The sequence below is a fragment of the Mastacembelus armatus genome, chromosome 9, assembly GCF_900324485.2.
Source record: "Mastacembelus armatus chromosome 9, fMasArm1.2, whole genome shotgun sequence".
In the NCBI taxonomy this organism is placed as follows: Eukaryota; Metazoa; Chordata; class Actinopteri; order Synbranchiformes; family Mastacembelidae; genus Mastacembelus; species Mastacembelus armatus.
The window spans coordinates 2,879,712-2,901,489 of NC_046641.1; the positions used below are offsets into that span (position 1 = coordinate 2,879,712).

The 21,778-nt window shown below is 39.7% G+C and overlaps 1 protein-coding gene across 2 annotated transcripts in view; it reads left to right on the forward strand.

Moving 5' to 3' along the window:
* The window catches only part of unc5db (unc-5 netrin receptor Db), a 169,930-nt gene that overhangs the window by 133,565 nt on the left and 14,587 nt on the right, over nucleotides 1-21,778 (forward strand). For both annotated transcript variants that reach the window (XM_026322423.2, XM_026322425.2), the window contains 2 exons: nucleotides 2,868-2,952; nucleotides 14,166-14,337. In XM_026322423.2, the coding sequence (XP_026178208.1) occupies nucleotides 2,868-2,952; nucleotides 14,166-14,337 (257 nt within the window). The remainder of the gene's footprint in view (nucleotides 1-2,867; nucleotides 2,953-14,165; nucleotides 14,338-21,778) is intronic.

Consider the following 21,778-nt stretch of genomic DNA (forward strand, 5'->3'; position numbering starts at 1 on the left):
CCACACCTTTACTTGAAAAGTTCAGAAACTTTTTTGTGTAAATAGTGTCACAGCTCTTGTCAATTGCATTTTTTTTACTACTAGCATAAGACTAGAATCACATCTTTGCAAAATCCTGCATACTTTACACAAGGGTGGACCTTTAGTTTCACTTTCCTGTCCTTCACTGCTGCTTGAAAGGGGATGTGATTGTTCATTACTGAAGATAGCCCAACTCCACCTGTTGAATCTATATTCCTCCAACCAGTAATTTAGTCAGCCTTTCTTCCACATTGCACACTGCTGTATGTAATTTGTGCCTGCAGTCAATAAAATTCCTAAAAAAACATCTGAGCTGCATCTGCGCTGTACTCAGACTGAATAGTTCTCATTTTACAGCTACACTGACCTTTACCTGTAAAATCACTGCATCTCCCCTTTATACTAAATCTGAAATTCAGTTATCTTTGACTCTATTGGCTGAGAATCATTATTTCCATTACTTACTACTGTATCTCCAGTAACATGTGACAAAGAAGGTTTATTTTTTGAAAAAGGAGAAAGAATGCACATTTCAGAGATGGCTGATGGATTACAAAATAGTCATTCTCAATGCAGCTGCCAAACTCCATCTTTATCTGTCGTATCACTCTGCTCCTTTGAACCTTTTATTAATAAAGCAGGCTCTTTGTTTGCTCTCTGCTCTTCAGTATGAATGGTATGCCATTCACACAGCAAGATGAAGAGTGTCAGGCCACAGTAGCAATACAGCATTTACTGTGCAAAAAATTTCCCCTTGTTTTTGAAAGATAACAATTAAGAAATGTAGTAATTGATTCTGGCTGTGAGATCAGAATAGATAGAAGATTCTAATCAATGTATCTAACTCAAACAGCATTAATTCAAACCGGATATTGATTCATTCACGTATTTGTTTTGTTCGTAGTTTCTGGTTGTCGCATCTGGAAATTATAAAAGTATCAAAACTTTGCAAAGACTCAGATTATGGTAGAATAACATCCTCTTAATTCACTTCTTATCAAATACATTTATTTTAGAAAAAATCTTTATCTCATTTTCCTGAAAAAGTTGTTTTAGCAGAGCTCATCTAGAAACAAAACCTATTACACGTGTGTGCAACATTGAAAACTGTTATGATTCAAATGCTTTTTTCTATGGTTGTTTTATAATGATTGTGGTATTTCTAAAGTGTAGGTTGATTTAATGTGTAATTAAAACTAACAGCTAGTTTAGACTATCGTAGAGTCCTTCTACTTGTCCCCTGAATCCAACAGACAGATTTTGGGGTCTTTGACAGCTGAGGGTAAAGAAACAAAGCCCCTCCAGGAAAGAGCAGCTGAAAAGAATTTTTTTGTGAAGAAAGGCACAACATCTCTCCACAGATTTGTGCAAGACTGGACTCAAAGACCAGGAGGATTCACTCAACTATCATTAAAAAATAAAGGCATCCATAAAAAATACCTCAAAAAGTAAGGAATAAAATCTCACTGATGAAGGGTTTACTGAATTTGGTGCAGGGGGCTGTAAAATATGGATATTTCTTTATAGTTCAAGTTACTCTACCATAATTAATTGACTCCATTGTTCATGATCTTTGGCTAAAAACAGTGTATAAGGTCAGACTGATCAGTGTGAACGCCATAGTGAGCCAGTCAAAATTCAGCAGACATTCATGTTCATGTAAGTGCATCCAGTTCTCTTTATATGCACAGTGGTGCTACTATCAAGGAAGCATGTTAAATCTCACATGTAGACAACAAATCAAGTAATAACAAGTATGATCATTCTCGGTTTATATATCTAGAGACAATTTCATTGAACAGAAAAGTTTTCTAGACTTCCGTCCAGACCTAATAATTCATCATAAAGATTATTCATAAAAATTCATGAAGTCACTCTATTGGTGAAACTCCTTTACAGTGTGAAGCACACACACAAAAAAAGAATGTGACCTTACATCCATCCATCATCTATACCTGTTTATTCCTAACCAGGGTCACAGGGATCAGCTGGAGCCTATCCCAGCTCTCTTTGGGTGAAAGGCAGGGGTCCACCCTGGACAGGTCACCAGTCCTTCACAGGGCCACATAGAGACAAACAACCTCACACACTCACACTCACTCCTATGGGCAATTTAGAGTCACCAATCAACCTGACATACATGTTTTTGGACTGTGGGAGGAAACAAGATTTCAAGTTTTACTTGAGCTAATACCAAAGCAGCAGCCCCCTGTAGTGATAGAGTAAGTATATGTAAGTCACCAGAAGTGGTGGAAGACTTACCACAGCAAAACTGCATAGAGAGAAGGTCAGGATGTGCTTATGCAAATCTTAACCAGCTTTGACAACAACATGAGTCTTTTTATTTAATTAATTGTGGTGATTTTGAAAATCACTGACAAACTATGTAGTTGGTCTTTTGTGTTGAATAACAATCAGAGCAATCTACCAAACAAAAAATGTTAATCAAAATTCAGAAACTCATTGTAAGCTGTTAAATATTTGAAATAGTTGAACTTGTCTTATCTACAGCAAACTCAAACACACATTCTCATTCATTATCTATAAATCTATGAAATGCATAGCTAATGAGTATTTATGTAGTATTTAGGCTTTTGCTTGTGCCAAAGTAAGCCTTTTTAGTGTCTTTTTATTCTGATTCGTTATGTTTCTTTTGAATGTCAGACAATTTTTTAGACACCTATGTTAGCTTCACTTTATTCCCACAATTAATTTAAGCAAAATAAAGTTCTCATAAATATTCCCATAACCCCTACATGTACGACATGCTGCTATAAGCCCTTAATTTGGCCTATACTGTCAGGCCGCTGAAGTTGTTGCCATTTACATTTGTGTATGTTTTCTAGGGGTCAGCCTGCTGGTGCCTCATGGAGCTGTGGCTGAAAATATGTCCTGGGAGATGTACATGGTGATCAATCAGGGGGAAGCAAGGTGAGGGCACAGTTTATCTAAATATCATTTCATGCATCTATCTGTCTGTCAGTCTCTCTCTATCTTATCATCCATCTCCCCTGACACTCCATATTCTGTCCTCACTGTCCTGTTTGCCTTCCTCTGCTATTTCCACTGCAGCCACAGCATTTACACTGTAGTCAGTAGGCAGCCAATAGGATCGTCATTTCTTGACATTAAGTTGTCTTAGAAGTACTGCCGAAGCAGATTATGAAGTTACAAGTTTAATACTTTCTATCATTGGAGGCTTAATTACCACGGCATTAAATTCAAGCACACTGATGTCAAAGAGGTTTTTAATGTTTATCTGTGTGGTGTTTAGTTTAATGAGACTGTTATTTTCTTATCATGCCTACTTCACTCATTCTTTCTTACAAGAATGAAATAAAAAGATTTTCAAGCTTTAAATATAAATAAGAGGATTTGAAGTCAGTGTGTTTAAACAGTAATAGGAGAGTAAGACACTATGAAAAAACTGGTATAATTTCTGGGGATTTTTAGGTATTTATCATACACTGCCAGCAGTTTAATTTTTGACCATTTTTGTTAACCACTGATCATTGACAACACACCCAAAGAGAGCTGGGATAGGCTCCAGCAGATCTCTGTGACCCTGGTTAGGAATAAGTGGGTATAGGTGATGGATGGACGATCATTTCTTTGTCAAGGCAGAGAAAATAACACCAGTAATATCATTAAGGTTTTATAGCTCAACTTGAACTTGGAGAATTACAATTTACATATTCATCCCACGCACTGTTAGTATAACTCTATCCTGCAAGCGCGCCCACAGTTCTGTAAAGTTCACAGACCAGTTGCTTATTGCTCATTATACAGGGTTATTGTGTAGAAGCCCAAATTCAAAGCAGTTACAGTTATAGAAAATTACTTTCTTTTGTAGTAGTTATCAATAATGTTTTATCATCTAGCCCACAGATAATTAGTGCTTTATCCTAACCACCTGTATTTATATGAGAGCCGAACTGGCAAATGTTTCTGATTCTCAAGAACTAACACTGAAAAAGCAACATGCTGCACAGATAGTAGAGTGTGGAAGCACAATCAAAATGGTGATGCTGCAATTAAAAGAAAGTGCTGCTGTAAGTGAATTAAGTTTTGCTTCAATGTAATTAGTGCTTTATTCCAAAGTTGTTTTCTTTTTGTGCCAAAGGTTTTCTCTCAGATACATAATACTCTTTGTGACTGCCTGAAAATATTTCCCATTGTCCCTCTCTGCAATTAAATGAATATCTTTGACAAAATGAGAAACAAACTCTGGTGATAAGCATTGGCATTTATTTTTGGCTTTTTCTAAACTGTCTTTCTAAAGAAGGTTCACTTGTGATTTTCCTATGCTGTCAGTGGTATTCAGTTAGGTTCACTGGTCCTTACTGACAACATTAAGCTTTATTGATAGATCACAAATCTATAATTTTAAAGGCTCGGGAATTTCATAAAACACTTTAGTTTTTATAGGAGGAAACAGTGCATTTGTTGTAAAAAAAAATTTGAGCAGTGGATCCACATTTGGCACTAGTATTTCCAGCAGTGGGATGGTATATGTGGGACAGATGATGATGATGGTGCACAGTGTGCCTATTGATGCATATTTTGTTTGGAGGTCTGTGTCATAGAAAACAAAATATTTCATGTTTAAATGCCTACAATCTTGTTATTATTAGTAGTAGCGGTAAAACATTAAACAAGGCCAATTCCAATGCAAACTTAATTTGTAAGAGCCTTTCAATAAGCAAGCAAATAAATAAATGCATTGGGCAGTAATGTAGGCACACATACAGAGGGTAGATGCGTGACCCTCCCTGGGCCATTCCCACCTCTGTGTGTGTTTATTGACAGGCTGTATGACAGATGGGTCTAGCAATCTCCCATGCACTATAGGAGTCCTCTAGGTGTCACAATATGGGTGTTCATTTCCAGAAGCCCCTAACAGGTGGTAGTCTGGGTTTTGACGTCCCAGCTGCTGTAGAGAAACTCAAACTCACCCCGGGGGGCGCTGCAATATAGTCCTTCATTTAGCCAACTGACTCATAGGAAGCAAAGTCAAACCTCCACTCCTCTAATCGCTTTTTTGTCCCTGCTACTCTGCTGAGAGTCAATATGTAGTTATGTACTCCACTTGGTGTCAACAATGTGGTGCACCAAGAGAGAGTCACGACCCAGGAAACTTGTTTAAACGATGATGAATGCAGTGATGAATGGAGTGTGGTGCACTGATGGACATGCATGGCAGAATACAAGGCGCAGCCATCTCCTGAGACCTTTCATTTTGGCAGTACACACATTATGTATTCTGATCACAGCTAGGTAATGACCCTTGGATGGACTGAGCTTCTCTCCAGGGGGGTTTTGCATACTGTTAGCCCACAGAGAGCCGCAAGGTCTTCCGGTTTCCTCTGTAGTGTCACTGTTTATTTGCACCGCTTCACTAGAGCAAAGTCACAAAAGAAAGGAGACCCCACCAATGCACACATTACTGGTAGAAATGACAGGGTTGTGGATCGTCTTGACAGGGCACTGAAATAATAATATACAAACATAACTGGAAAGAGTGAGTTATGCCTGTTGTGTTATTTTTTTGTTTAAGGTCAATTTTCAAAGCAGCCACTCAATTTCCTCTTTAAAAGAAGTATGACACGTTTGCTGACCTCAAAGAATGCACATGGCAACATGGTTACTTTATGCTATGTAAGTTTGACAGGAAATCATTTTTAGATAGTATTGTTGAATCATATAGTGCATATTTAATTCTTGGTATCTTTTTACGAAGAACAGCAGAAGCCCCTGTTCTGTCTTGTTATACGTTCAACCATAAAGCTTCTGGTTTGTCCCAGTGGTTTATCCACCATTGAAACACTTGACAGTGTTTGGTTTCAGCCATGGCTGTGCTTTTCAAGTTTTTATTTTTTGTCCATTGTACTGTGTGAGCAGAGAGATGTTTACTGTAGACACCCATATTTTTCCCTGTGGTCTCTTGTGCTTGTCATCTCACCAGCTGTCAATCACTGTCAAGCCAGAAGATATGCAGAGATCTGTATCCTTAGTTTCCTGCTGCAGCGTCCAGTCTCAGTCCCTGGCCCACCTACGTCTCCACAATCTGACAGAATCCCATTAAAGCATTTTTTTAAAGATGTGTTCTTGAAGCTTTTCAAAGGCTCATCTAAATCATTTGAAGGCCCAGTTTTGCTTAGGTCAGACATATTTCCTTTGCCTTTGAGGTTTTATGAGTGCTTTCTATTACAAGATAAATCCCTCACTCTACTGAGGAAGAGATGGCTTTGTCCAGGCAGGAAAAGTGCTTTCAATAATGAAACTGTTTTCCATATTTGTGCTCTTTATGAAAAAAGTCCAGTTAACAATTATTTCTTCTTGTCTACTGAAGATGCTCCCAGTTCAGTTCACTTCATAAATCTGAAAGAAAAAGCTCTTAGAACTCACAGTGCATTGCAAGATCAGCTTTATAGAGTTTTGAGGGCTAAAATGATAATCTGATATACATGGTTATCAGTAGGAGTACCAGTGCGTGGATGTGACATGGCTTCCTTGCTTGGATGCTTGGCCATGTAGTCAGAGTCCAGGCTGCCCACAGCAGGTGATCAAGCTGATCTGTTTTTCTGGATGAAGTGCTGTGCAGCCTTCTCTAATCTGTCAGCTCTCATGACTCATACATCTGGATGGGAACATCGCTCATGATTTCAATACAGAGTGCACAACTGTATTAACCAAGGTGACTTTACACTTTAGAAATAAGTGCTGTCAAACTTCAAACTGAGATCTGTTTTGATCTGAAAGGTCTGACTGCTCCAGAGACAGAGCAGCCTATTTTATACATCTACTATTACAAGACTCTCCTGTCTTGAACACTGTGTAGTTTAGGGTCTGCGTTGTTTGTGGTCAGACTATCATCACTGTTTACACATACAAACAAGTTTACATGTTACATCTTGTTATCGCCCTTGTTCTGGCTTCCTGCTGGGGACTCTTATTCAGTGTTTATTTCGTGCCTCCTGTAGGTAGTCTTCAGTAGCTTTATGTTTATTCTCACTGATTGCTTCCACCTGTGTTTAATTGTCTCCTGTGTGTGGGTGGATATATACCAGCTTCATTTAGTTCTTTGCTGGATTGTACTGTGATCATACTGGGGGACTGCGACCTTACTATGAGAACTGTGTACTGTGTGATCCCTGACCGTGTGTGATTACTGCCAGACCCTCAGAGTCCAGTGTCTCCCTGGTTTCTGTTTCCCTGTGAGTTACCTGAATAGTCCTAGAACAGATTAGTTCTTTAACTAATGTGTTCACATAAGCATTATTAATGAACACTCAGCACTGAAGCTCAATGAATACACCTTAAACATGCTGTGAGCGAGTGAATTAAGAAAAGCACAAATAGACTAACCATACAATATAATCTATTACACTGGTTTACTCTCTAAACCACAGAAACCTTAGATGATGAATGAACATTAATGTTAATTAGTAAATTAGTTAATTAGTTAACTAATTAGTTGTTACTATTTACACACAATCATGAAACATAATGAATTATAATTCACGATTGTGATAGTGCCTGTGTGATACAGGTCAATGTACCATATTCATTCATGCATATTTCACCTTATACTTCACCTTCACCACAATTGCTGAAAAATACACTTTAAAAACAGTGTATATCTTTAGATAAATTTAATTAACTACTTATGCTTATTTTCAAACCCAGAAAATCTCCACTTCCCTTAGGGGGAAAGGTCAGGGGCTCCATAATGGGGGTGGGGTTAGGACGATTCTAAAGGCCCTGGTCACATAGGGGGCCTAGGAGAACCCCATATTTTGGTGTATGATTTTAGTATTTAAGTATTGCCTCTTCGCACAATAATCTATTAGGACACAAACTATAATAAAAGCACCCCTCTGTGCCAAGAGCGTGTGTGTCCCCTTAAGACGTTCGCAGGTTATTCAGAAATGTGGCATTTCACAGACTGGTTCTGAACTTTGTGCTTCATTTAGGTAGATGGCAAGACTCAAGAGATGGCGCAGCCAAAATCAGGATACCAAAAGAGGAAAGAAAAGCACGAAAAAGAGGAGAGAGCAAGACAGGGTAGACAGCTAGTCACCCAGTTTTTCAAAAAAAAAAAGGTGATTTTGTTACGAGAGGGTGGTGTGTGGGAGAGAAGGAGAGGCATAGGACCCAAATGCAGGACAAGAAAAAAAGATCCTAGCCGAGGAGGCGTCACTGGAGATTCTGGCTTTGCAGAATGGGACGGCGAGTGTTCGTCCAGCAGAAACACGTCTGGTTATGGCTCAAGAAGCCAAGGCTCATGCGGCGCTGGAGGATCGGGCTGGCGCGGCTCTGGAGGCTGAGGCTCAGGCTGCTGTGGCTCTGGAGGCTCCAGTAGCGAGAAGGATTCAGGCTGGGCAGCGAGGCGGGACTCTGGAGATAGGCTAGCCGTAGACTGAGACAAAATGCTGGCAGGAGGCTAAGGTGAGTGGCCAGCTGGAAACTCAGGTGAAAGGCCTGCTGGTGGTGAAGAGCCTAGGTGAAGAGCTTGCCAGAAACCGAGGCAAAGGGCTAGTCTGAACCTCAGGTGAGAAGCCTGCTGGAAACTCAGACGAAGGCCTGGCAGGAGACTGAGGCAAGGACCTAGCCGGAGACTCAGGTGAGAGGCCAGCTGTAAATTCAGGTGAAAGGCCTGTCGGAGACTGAGGTGAGGAGCTGGCCAGAAACTGAGGCGAAGGGCTAGTCGAAGGGCTAGTCAGGAACTCAGGAGAGAAGCCTGCCGGAAATTCAGATGAAGGGCTAACTGGAGACTGAGGCAAGGAACTAGCCAAAGACTCAGGGGAGAGGCCTGCTGGAGACTCAGTTGAAGGGCTGGCCGGAGATGGGAAGAGGACCTCAGCTGGGACGCTGTCATCTGCACACTGAAGCTCTGGAAGTAGGACTGGGACGTAGAAGCAGGGGCACTGGAACAACGGCGCTGGAGACAGGGCCTCGGCATGGGCTCCTTCGCACACTGAGGGATTGAGACTGGGATCTGGTGTGGAACCTCAGCGGGGATGGCCACGTAGGCGCACTGAGGTTTTGGAGATTGGAGTGGAACCTCAGCGGGAACGGTTTCTTCGGCACACTGAGGTTCAGGGATCTGCCTCTTCGGACGGCGGTGACTCCGTCGTCATCGAGGCTGCCGGTCAAGAGGTCCTGTCTGCTGCAGTGCTGGAGGCTCAGGCGGCGAGGAGGCAGCTCTGGACTCCAGCGGCAAGAAGGTAGCTCTGGATTCAGGTGGCAAGACCGGAGAGGTGAGAAGTCGCCTCCTACTCAGTAGCATGAGGAGGTAAAAGAAGTCCCTCCAGAGTCAACATCCTAGATCTGAAGGAACTGGTGATGCATTTGGGCATGTGAGCAGGATTAGGGCACAGTATAGCTGCACTGCAGTCTTCCCTAAATGATGGGCAAGATGGGCAAGATGTTGATACAGCTGAGAGATTGCCCACTCTCCCACTACCTTGCCTGGTATGACTGGATGACTGAACCTGTCACTGAGCCCGTTGTGACAAGAAGAAATAGCCACAGCGTAGGTTTTTAATGGTGCTAAATGTTCCTCTCAAGGAGAAACTGGGGAAAAAACAAAAGTAGGGGAGATGGACACACGGAAGGAGAGTTTGAATACTGGGGGTGATCCTTAGCAAACACAGCAGGACCAGAAAACATGATGCTTCAGCCCACTCCATACAATGTACACATTGCACATTGCTATATCTGTGATCCACAGTCACCTGTCCCTCCTAAGCAAATAGGTGCAGATGAAGGCACCAGTCCCCCAGGTGAAGGACTCCCTTGAGACATTAGGCTGTGGAGTTCCCTGAAAATGTACACCCCTTTGATTGAGCGGAGGTGGTGCATGATGATGAACAATGTGTTATCTTTCAGCTTTCTCTTAATAACAGGGCAAAGTGGTGAACCAGTTTCCACATCATGAGCAGCTCCAGCACATTTATGTGCCATAGCACCCAAACAGCTTGCTGAGGGATGTGCCTATGAACACCAACATGTGTGATGTAGGACTGGAAAACCCCTACATCACCACAAGGGGTTTCTCCCCTGTACAGAATACCCAGGCCAACCTGACAGCGCCATGCCCACCTGGGAAGGAGCGAAGCAATGCAGCAGAAGGGAGAGCACTGACTATCTCTCTCCGAAGAGATAAGCACTCATACTGACCGTGTTCAAGTTCACACCCAGGTAAACAATAACTTGAACAGGCTGGGGAGAGCTCATTTCCCAACTTACTGCAGCATTGTACGCAATCAGATGAGACTCTAGCTCTGTGGTCTTCAGTCAGGACTCTTCCTGGGAGCAAACTTGCAATAGCAAGTCATCCAGGTAAAAAAAAACAAAAAAAAAAACAGCACCCTTATTTCCTGTCTCCTCAGGAGTTCCAGAGATATCTCCATGCACTTGAAGAAGTTACAGGGAGTGAGCTAGAAGCAAAACAACAGGAGATTGTAGTGATAACTCGATCCCTAAAGGAGAAAAGGATTAAACTTCCTGGGTTGAGGAATGATCAGGTCAAATCTAACAAAGTGACCACTCACTGCGAGACCTGTGCTGTCGTGAGCACGTGAAAAATCCTGACCTGAACCAATTTTTGAGCCATGTCAAAAATTAAGCAAGGGACCAAGCTGAGTCTTTAGCACCAGACGTAGAATGGCATCTGGGTGCGATGGTAACTGGGGAATATGGCCACTCCTGCTTGCCATTTGGAGTAGATGCATGCCAAAAAACTATCATGGGAGAAACACTCTGCACAGCTCTTCCAAGGACAGCTGCTTCCAGAAGCACCACTGTGGCCTAAGGGTCCAGCAAGCATGCTCTGCTGATGTGCACACCACATAGCAAGGATGCAGGTACTGGTGATCAATCCAGATTAGAAATGGAAAACATATAGAAAAATGTTTCTTTTAACTAATTAGATTTCCATATTTCCATGCACAGGGGTTCATTTTCCAATAGGCACTAAAATGGATATTGATTTTCTGACATTGCCCTAGCATTACATTTTCATATTGTATTCTATGTTTACATTTACATTCAAGAATAGAATATCCTGTACAAAAGAAAAATACACAGTATTACCTCAGTTTGACACAACATACCAGTGCTTGTGTGCTAATTTTAGAAATGGTTCAAGCAAACATTGATTTCAGATGGTATTTTTTGTTATGTGAGTAGGACTCTCAAAGATAAGTGAACAAATAACATGTTGAGTTGTTTCAAGTGATTAGCCTTGTTCCTTACACTCATTTGCCTAGTTAAGTATGTGGTGGTACACCAAGGTCTGGAACTATAGATGAAGTGGTGTCATAGTTGAATAATTATCACAGTATTATAAATCAAGTGCTTGTGATTTGTAATGATTTTTTAAACAGATGGATGATTAGATTAACTCATTGCTAGTGTGTTACAAACCTATTCTTTCAATCAAGGAATATTGTCACTTCTTGGTTATCGAAGTTGTTCTGAGGAATGCTCCGCAGTGAAGACTTTAGCAGTTGAAAAGAGACGGAAGAGAGATGTTATGGATGATCAAAGCAGGAGAAGTACGTCTTTGCTGGATATTGCACCAATGCACAAAGCATCGCCCCTAGATACCTGTGTGATTAATGTATCTGTGCAGCGGATAAGGAGTCTGCATCAACTTAAAATGGACAGAAGCAGAGTGGGATGAACAGGTGGGAAACTACAAGCAAATAAAGGTGAAGCTAATGGAGCGTTCTAATGTGTGCATTTATTAAATCTGCCATCTTGTCTTGCAGCCCAATCTGCCATTTTGCGTGGCTCCTTGGGTCCCTGAGGACTGAGTCATCACTCATTTTAAATAATGCACCTCGTCTAGGGGCTCAAGAACCCTTCATTGTCATGGCAAGTAGAATTGAGAAAAGTGGCCACTAGCTTTGGACACTTTGTAACAGTTCCTGCCAGACTCATGGGGCCTGAGCTCCAGGCTACTTAAGAAGCAGGTAATGTGCCCCTTGCTTACACTTTCTATTAAATGTGTGATCAGGCTCCACACTGTTGGCTCAGGAATCAAAAGCTCTCTTCGGACGAATTAAGAGCAGGGCTGCTGTTGACATAGAAACACTGACTATGAGCGAAGAGAGAGGATGAGGTTGTTGTGAAATGAGATGGTACCTGATACCTTGCTTCTCCATGTTTAGTCCTGACTCTGGACACGAGCAGAAGGCCTGTCAGAGTCCGAGATGGTTCGTATGGCACCAACATGTCAGAGATGTACTGTGCTGCTGCATGATGAGACTTATACACAAGCAGGGCTGTTTTAAAGTCTATTCTCTGAGTTTCATCAATATTCTAAAAGCATCACTGTACACCACCTGCAATTTTTTATTTTTGCATTGCTATAACTATAGAACAGAGTGGCTATGTATAGTGGAACAGTAGTTTTTTAAAAGAGCAATTTTCACATCATTTGTACACACAGGTACACACCATCCAACAAAGCCAAATTTAAACAGTAAATTTCTCAATCAAACATCACTAAACACTTCAGAATGAAAAACAAACATAAGATAAAAAATGCAGAAACAGCTCTGAAACAATTATTATAAAATAAATATAAATATAAATAGACCTGAGCCAATAACAAAGAAGGCAAGGTAAAAAGCAATACTACAACATTCACAATACACAGTTTTCTACAAAGAATGTGTGCTCTGAATGGTAATTGCTGTGTTTTGCCATAGTACACCATTTTGCATTGTAGCAACTAAATTCAACATTATGTCATAGGCTAACCCATTAGGTTAATCTCTAGCATCTAAGTTCTGTGGTTTGATTCCAGCCAGGGACCCATATTGTCATACTCCTCTCACAGTTTCCTTTTTTTCTATTTACCTTTTGAGCTGTCATACAGTAAATGAAGGCAAAAACATCCAGAAAATTATATTTAAAACAACCAGTTTTTCTTTAGAAGTAATTTGCACCAGCATCTATATCAAGTCATTGGTCTCACTGAAATGAATGAGGTACCTATGTTTTGTATTCAGAACATTACAGAGGGGAAGATAAAAAATTAGCCCTAAAAACTAAAATTGTTCATTATATGTAGACTGTACTTACCAGCTGATTGTGTTGAATCTTACTGGTCCTCTACTACACCAATAGGCATTCCTTTTCATTCTGTTACAGGTCATTGTGTGGTGTGCTGTTTTAAAGCTGCTGCTTTCATGACAGACATAAATCACTTTTCATTCATGGGAGGAAACCTTACCAAGTCAACGCTCGGATCTCTGACCCGCGATGACTTATACGAGCTTAGACAGCTTTGTTGAGGTGTCATTCTCCTCTGACATGATCCCCCTCTGCCCTTTTTACTAAAAACCACCGCCAGTGCTGCCGCTGCCACCATCCACTGGCAATACCCATTTGCTGTAAGCCGCTTTTAATGAGCACACTCCAACTTGCCGGCAAATCGCACTGACTTTTTCACCTGTTCTGGAACTAATTCCAGCAACCCAGCTGCTTAGCAATAACTTGAACTTCAGGAACAAGAGTCCACAGCATTGGGTCAACCTGGATGTACAAGCCTGCAGGCATGTTATTTTTGCAGTCAGTGTCTTTTTTTTATAGGCCCTTCATTAGTTTGCTTTTTTTTTTTTCAGACTGGAGCAGAAGCTCAAAGAGAGATGTTAAGCACATATGATGGCACTGAGATAATAAACAGAAAATGTTAAATATGGAAAATCATATAAAGATCCACACTGTTAAGGATGTCTATATGCTGCCGCCTTGTAGAAGTAGTAGTAGTTTTTTAATGAGATTATGTATAACAGTATTGAGATTTTAAAAAATCAGAATTTGTTGAAGTATTTCACCTTAACACAAAGTTTATTCATGCAGTGAGGTTATTTACTGCACACATGATTGAAATGTAGGAATGTTAGAAAACAGCTGCGCAGACAGCTACTACCTGTGGAAACAAAAGTATGTGTGACGTCTTTTATAGACGTGACCATAAAACAGCACAATTACAAGATGTCAAACATCCTGCTCATGTTTTTTTTTTTTTCATATATAAAACACAGACTGCATCTTTTCACTGCATTTCCTTTCTTGTATCTTTTCCAGTGTGTCTCATTCTCTGTGTGTGCCTGTGTGTTTAGTGTCCAAAGATTGGAAGGCTGTGAAATTCTCCTGAGCCCAGAGGTGACTTACGGTCCTCCAGGCCTGGACCTCTTCTGCCCTGTTGCCATGACCATCGCTCACTGTGCTGAGGTGGATGGTGAGAACTGGAACATCCAGCTCAAGAGGAAAACCCAGGACAGCAAATGGGAGGTGAGACTTGCAGACCACACCTGTCAAGTATGGTGCAGTCTATTTTAGTTGGGCTCAGACATGGTGGTGTGCTCTCGTTTTTCGTCTTTTTACTCAATGGTGCTGTTGTTTTATTGTAGCTAAATGCTAACAGGATTGAAGGGAGGTTGAACCACCACACTTCTATGTTTCCACTATTTATGTTTGCAGCACAGAGACTGCTACACCTCAAGACTAGTCCATAAATGATACAGCAGTACAAGCAGTGCACAGATTTTATAAAGAAAGTCAACCCCAAGAAAGACAAGTTGCCATACTGAAGTTTGGAATCATAACTAACAGACTAATTCATTGTGTTTATCTGAAACAGTATTTAAATGGGGGCAGTTTCCACCCACTGACCATCTGTCTCACTTCAGATGAGATACAATATTAAGAGAAATGAAATACATGAACAATGTGTGACCAATATATTGTCTCTGCTCAGTTGTTTGCATAATAGCATATCTTTCCATTCAATTTCCACTGCAACATATGGAGATACAGAACAGGTTATAAATGCTCACATATAAAGCATGAAACATCAAATGAAAAATCAAACAAGTACCAGTAGCAGTAATGGTATTAGTAGTAGTAGCTACACATCATAATGATACTTGTATGCTTTTCCCTTGAGATATGGTTTTTCATTAGCTAATGCCATAATTGCAAATTTCCAGTCAGTGCAGACTTATTTTGCCATATGGATGAAGTAGATGAAATAATTTTGTATAGAATGAAAAGGATGGCTTACAGAGAGAAACTCATATAAAATCATCACACCCAACTCTGCAGTAACACTTGAGCTTTTCAGCGTCTGTTAAGTTGTTGTTTTGTTCCCCAAAAAGTCAGTGCCAAACAATGTTTTTTCCAGCAGCTATGGGCAGCTTTTCTAAGCAAAACAGTTCCTTATACTACACCACTAAACATTAGCATAGTTAACAACAAGCTGGCAAAGAACTAAAAAAAATATTAAAAGAGCTATTTTATGAGTGAGTTGAAACCAAAATAATGCTAAAATGAAAGTGATTTCCATTTGTCAGGTGTCCAGAAACAAAACTAATTAATTAATATATGGTTTACTGCTTCTTTTACTTTATATAATTTATTATACTTTATATAAAACTGCATATTACAGTTTTTGACAATCATAAGGACACATTTCTCAATACTAAAGTCACTTTTTCAAAACTCTTCACACAGTCTGCACAGCAGCAATCTGTGTGAGCTAAACGGTGGATCATTTTTCATTGCTTTGGCACAACATGCATTCATTGACTACTTCTTTCAAATTCCATGAATTCTTTTCTCATTTCAACACAACAACTGTCAAAACTCTGTGTATCTACAGGCCAGTTTGCACACATTTACATAGTTAAAATAAAACAGCAATTTTTTGCATTTCTACAATAATCCATCCATCCATTTTCTATACCCGCTTATTCCTAACCAGGGTCCCAGGGATCTGCTGGAGCCTATCCCAGCTCTCTCTGGGTGAAAGGCAGGGGTACACCCTGGACAGGTCACCAGTCCATCACAGGGCCACATAGAGACAAACAACCTCACACACTCACACTCACTCCTATGGACAATTTAGAGTCACCAATCAACCTGACATACATGTTTTTGGACTGTGGGAGGAAACCAGAGTTCCTGGAGAAAACCCACAGAAGCACAGGGAGAACATGCAAACTCCACACAGAAAGACCCCTGATGGGTTTCAAACCAGGAACCTTCTTGCTGTGAGGCAACAGTGCTAACCACTAATCCACCATGCTGCCCTTCTACAATAATATTTTATTAAAATATATTTAGAAAAAAAATGAAATGCTATTAAACCTGTTGGACCAACCACAAGTGATTTGTTTTGTAGCTGTAGACTTACACATGTGTTACTCCTTTACATAAGAGCTGTAGTCTCAGATGAGATCAGGGCAACTATAATTGATCATGTAATAAATCATGGAGGTGGAAGGTTTATGGCCACCAACCTCATAATCAAATGTCACTCCTGGACGCAATGAATGCAGCATGCCTGGACAAATCAGCAGAAGATTGCCAGGGATAGATCAGGCATGCCAAAGGTGTATTGCCCTAGATGACATACAATGTGATGTGGATGAGAATCCGTGGCCAAATGCAGTACATGGAATTGATTAGGATTCGTACTGGTGTATATACAAATTCTTGCATTTTGGAATAACTGAAAAATAAAAAAATCTATATATTGAAACATACACCATCATGTAACATATATTTTGCTGTAAACAGTAGTCCTAAGTAGGTGTCCTTCTTTTACAGAAGAAAACATTGTTTAATGCCACCTGATGTTAGTGTTTTATAGGCCTTACTTTTATAGACGACCAAGTGTGTTTGTTAACTGACAACCCTTGTGTTAGTGTTACGAAAGAATGAGCTGCTCTGACACATGTATGAAGTGTTTTGAGAGTCGTTGTGCATTTTGAATGTGAAATGAACTGTTGTGCCAAGCTGAACGATGGTTAGAAGTGTGTGAAGAGTCTTGAAGAAGTGACTTTGGTATTAAAAAATGTGTCCTAGCGATTGTAAAAAACTAATTAGAATCTACTGGTAGTTAGTATTAATACATTTGACTGCTACCAGATACTAAACCAATTGGCAGCTTTTAGATGCCATGCTGTCAACCACAAGTTCTCATTGTTAACACTCCATGTCATTTACTCTCATTGGATTGTTTACCCAGGATGATCTGAAGCTCAGTCTCCCTCTTTTCCCCCGATTTCCTACAGCAACTGAATGTCTTTCAGCATAGGACAGTGACTTTTGTAAACCAAAGTCTTGTTCCTTTAGCTAAGACTCCATGGGTTGTTGACTCACTTCTCTCCCCTGTTCACTGACCTTTATATATGTGTTTCATGTGGTTACAGGTCCAGTTAGCTAGTGTGACACGTGTCTGGTAAATTATGTGTGAGCCATAAAAGACTGTCAGGGCTTTGTGGGTGAGCTGATTGATCAAGCCTTGTGTCCTTTGGGGGTCCAGAGGGTGACATAAGGCCACATGAAGGTAACACTGCGAGTCCAGCAGGAGGGAAATAAAGAAACAATTACAGCGTGTAATGGCCAGGAAGAAGCATAGCTGCTGTCAGTCAGTGGGGGCAATGTTACAAGAGTGGGATTTAAGGGCCCGTTAGACATGGGAAGTATCGATTAGTGGATCAGGAAAGACATGGCACAGTGAATTTAGATGTGGGCAAAATCAGGAGGAGAATCATGGAGATTGTTTTTCTGCTGTCCATGACTCTCCATTTGCCTCCATGAACATCTCCCAACACATACACACATCTGCAACCAACCAAACAGTGCAGCTGTCACCCAATACTTTGCATTTCTTGTTAGTTTCACTCTGACGCTCTGCAACAGGACACATTGTATTTTTCCAGCTTTTTATGTCTATGTGTTTTCATTCCAACAGTGTCAGCCCTTTCTCTTTTTTCCCCTCCAGTGAAGAAGCTTGCTTTTATTGGTCTGGATGAAGTCCTGAGAGCTTAATCTCAAACCCAAAGGCATAACAAACCCAATCCCTGTTGTCACTTTATATTATTTGCTTGTGTTTTTCAGCTGTAACCAGAAAGATGATAACAAGATGAGCAGGGGGGGTGAATGATAAAGAGAATGTTCAGTCAGGCAGTAATGTAAATGTAAATCTGACGTAAAGTTTTGGCAAGCCGAGCATGGGTCAGAATAATGAGTACTGCAGGTTTGCCCCTGGCTGTCGTGATGGCTGTCAGCACTTAAAACAGCTTGTTATTTAGAGGAGGACCAGCCGGATTTGCCTGCTCTCTACATTGTCTGCTTTTGTCGTGAATAATGTTTTTCTCAGCGTTGGAGATGCAGCAGCCTCTACATGCGTGCCTGTGTCCCTCTCTTACCTCAAGTAAAGATGTAACATAACAGACCTTCGTCTTCAGTTACAGTTAAGGTAGTCATTGGATCACATATTCATTTTGGCCCCTGATTTTGATTTAGTTTTACTCTCAGTCCTTCAACAAAATTGTTACTGGATTTTTGATCATTTTAGTCTAATTGTTGTCATTCATTTTTGATTTTTATGTTTTCTAAGGATTTTGATTCTACAGTGTTGAATAAGTTCATTAAGAAAACATGAATCCATAAATAGCAACCTAAAAAAATAGCTAACTTAGAGTAATGATGTTTCACAGCACTTTGTACTGTTAGATTAGCTTACGTATATTTTTATAAATGTTGACACGCTTGCATGGGATCTCTCATAACTCTTAGTCCTCCTGTTTAGCTATTTTGTTTATTATTAATCCAGCTTTACAGCTTATAGTCATGCACAGCTTCTGCTTTGAACATCATTTAAACATTAAATTGGGCAGTTTATTGAAATGATTATTTCATTTATTGAAGATTGTTATTATTGTCATTGTAACCTATAACCATATTTGGATATTAATTTTTAACATTTTATGATACATTTTCTGATGAGCAGCTTTGGTTGATTTTACAAGAGGCCATGGTGTTTGCTCTCAAATGATGACATCACATTGACTAATTTCCATTCACTCCCTTTTCCAACACATGCACATGGATGGTAACAAAGGTAGGCACAGGAATCTCTCAAATAGTACATAAATATATTTTTCCAAGAACATCAGATAAAATTACTGATACAGAATATTACAGAATACCAGATGCCTCCTACTAGGAGCAGTGCAGCAGATGTTATCAGAAGCTACTTTTAAGATAAGATGACCTTTTTTATTCTTGTTGAGATGAAAGGGTAGACAACCAACAGTTTTTGTCATGCTATGGTTTTCTTTCAACACTAACAAAGTTGGTCCAATTTCTGGGCGTTACAAAATATAGCAATAGTTCCCCTTGTATAGCATATTATGATACATGTATGCTTTTGAATCTAGCCACAAAGCTGAATATTATCTTGCTAAAGCATTTCTCTGAAGGTGGAGTTAGTGAAACTTTTTTTCCCACTTAAATCATAAATTGTCTTTTTTAAATGTCTGCTTTAACGAACAGCACTCACTGTGTAAATAAATCAACAGTTGCTGGTAGGCATATTTTTAACCAGACATGTCTCTCTGCCTTCAGTCTCTAATTCCACACTAAACAAATTTTGGCAAGTTTAACTCAATCTGGCTTCTATAATTTTTTAACAAACTATTTTGAATAAAGTAATACAGTTATTCAAAGTCAAAAGTAAAGTACAAAAACACTCACTGGGTCTACTTACTAGCTTTTCATCTCATATAATTTTCCTCAGCAAATAGAAGTGCCCAGTTGTCATGGAAATGTGCATTTATTCAGATTTCCATTTCTTTCTTAGCATTTTAAAGATCTGCTTCTTCCAAGGTCAAGAATACTGTTTCTGCAGCCAAGGCAGCGAGGAAAATTACTGATAGGCTAGTCTGTGCAAACTGTGGCCGGAATGAAGGACATGATTGTCCATCTGACCAAAATTCTTGAATCCACTGAGCTCATTAAGAGTGTCTGTTTATTTTCTTTAGTAAAAGCAACAGTATTTCCAAATACCATGGAAAGAGTTTAATAATCCCAAAGTTGTCTCATGTCACAGTGATAATTTAATGAGAGTGTGAAAGTTACCAGCACTAAAACAGTCACAGTCATGTCAGGAAGGAAAGAAACTTGGGCAATTAGTATACAGTTCTAATCACCATTAATTAGGTTGTTAGTGTAGAGTAAAAAAAAAAAACTAAAAAGTGTGGTAATTATACTGTAAACCCAGAGTTGACACGTTTTCTCCTACGGTGATATAATCATGGTTAGCAAAGTAATTCTACTGATTTATCAGTGTTGCTCTGTGTTCTTAACTCAAACACTGTAGATGGTGTTTGACTATGTTGGGATCCTGTCTGAACAGTGTCTTAGTAGGTGGGTAAACTGTCACTTCAATGAACCTCAGGCTATCTTAATCTTCTTCCATATCTTGCATGGTAAGGGATCATGAATAATGCTTGTTAAAAATAGGTTGCTCTCTCTTCCATCACTTGTTCTGTCTTCTCCCATGTCTATTTTCTCCTTCTCTGGCTGAGTTGTCATATGATATTTCTACAGATTAGAAGCAATGTTGATTCTCTTAAGGTCAATCAGTCAGAGATTAATGTCATTTTGAAGTGGCCTGTGCTGACATCTCATTTGCTTCAGGAGGTGTCAATGCTTTCTGTCAGTATTTATTGCTTCTTTCTCCATTTTTTCAGTTCAGGCTCATGTTTGCCTAACTTTGCCTTTTATAAGCATTCTAGGTTTGCTTTTGTGTGACAAAGAAATATTGCTTTTCAGTTTAAGAGGGCAATTACTCAAGCTGTGCAAGTGTTGCGAATGAGGAAACGAAGGAGACCAGGGGGAATATGAATGAATACAAGATTCATGTCACTTTGAGATTTTGCTCTAATATTAAAAGGGCACAGAGAACCTCAGAGTGTCTTGGTTAGAAATAATGACTTACCATTGAGGTCTAACCTAAAGAGAGAGAAAGGAGAGTTTTAAGAATGCATAAAATCTGCAAATGCACAGTGCCATTAAAATACCCTGATTTCAGCTGTCATTAAAATACACACTACCCACAGAAGATTCCTCAGCACTCCCAGCCACGGTCTAATATTATTCAGTGCTATATTGCAGTCTGTTAAGCTGTGCTTATGAGGATGCAGAAAGCGTAAGTACGAAATGCATAAACATAAAGTGTTCACAGAAGGAATCCCAGCACCTGATATGAATATGACTGAACAAAGTGGTAACATTTCTTACTTTATGTTGCATCTCTTTGAGCAATTCACTGTTAGAATATAATATATGAACTGATAAACACACTGGCTTCCTTCCATACTTTTTCTATCTTTTTTATTTTATTTATTTATGTCGGTCAGAGTATGGGGGTACAATACAAAAAAAAAAACCTTATACTTTGCAAGGACATATAACTTATTTCTATTGCAACATCCATAAATTTGCCTAGAAATGACTGAAAAAAAGAACTCCTCATAACCCAGTTTTTCATTTCTTTTCATCAGTGTCAGTATAATCCTACAATTTAGATTGGCTAATAGCTAATTCAACATACCTTTATGTTAAACTAACAACACCTGTCTGTAGGTTTTGTTTCCAAAATGTCAAGCTATTCCTTTTTTTTGGTGTGGAATGTTTATTTGTTGGGAACTATTTTTAACCATGGAATAATACACATCTAGTGCTAGTCAGTATTTACCACAGCAGGTATGTAAATGTGGGACTGACTCAAAATAAACTACAAAAGATCATGCTTTATAAGGCTTTGGCCACAAGCACATTGCTATTAGGATCAGTTCATTATTGGTTTGTGTTTTTTATGTTTATAAGAAAAATATAGCTGGGAAAAAGTCTAATCACAAGGTCACTTAGCAGTCCC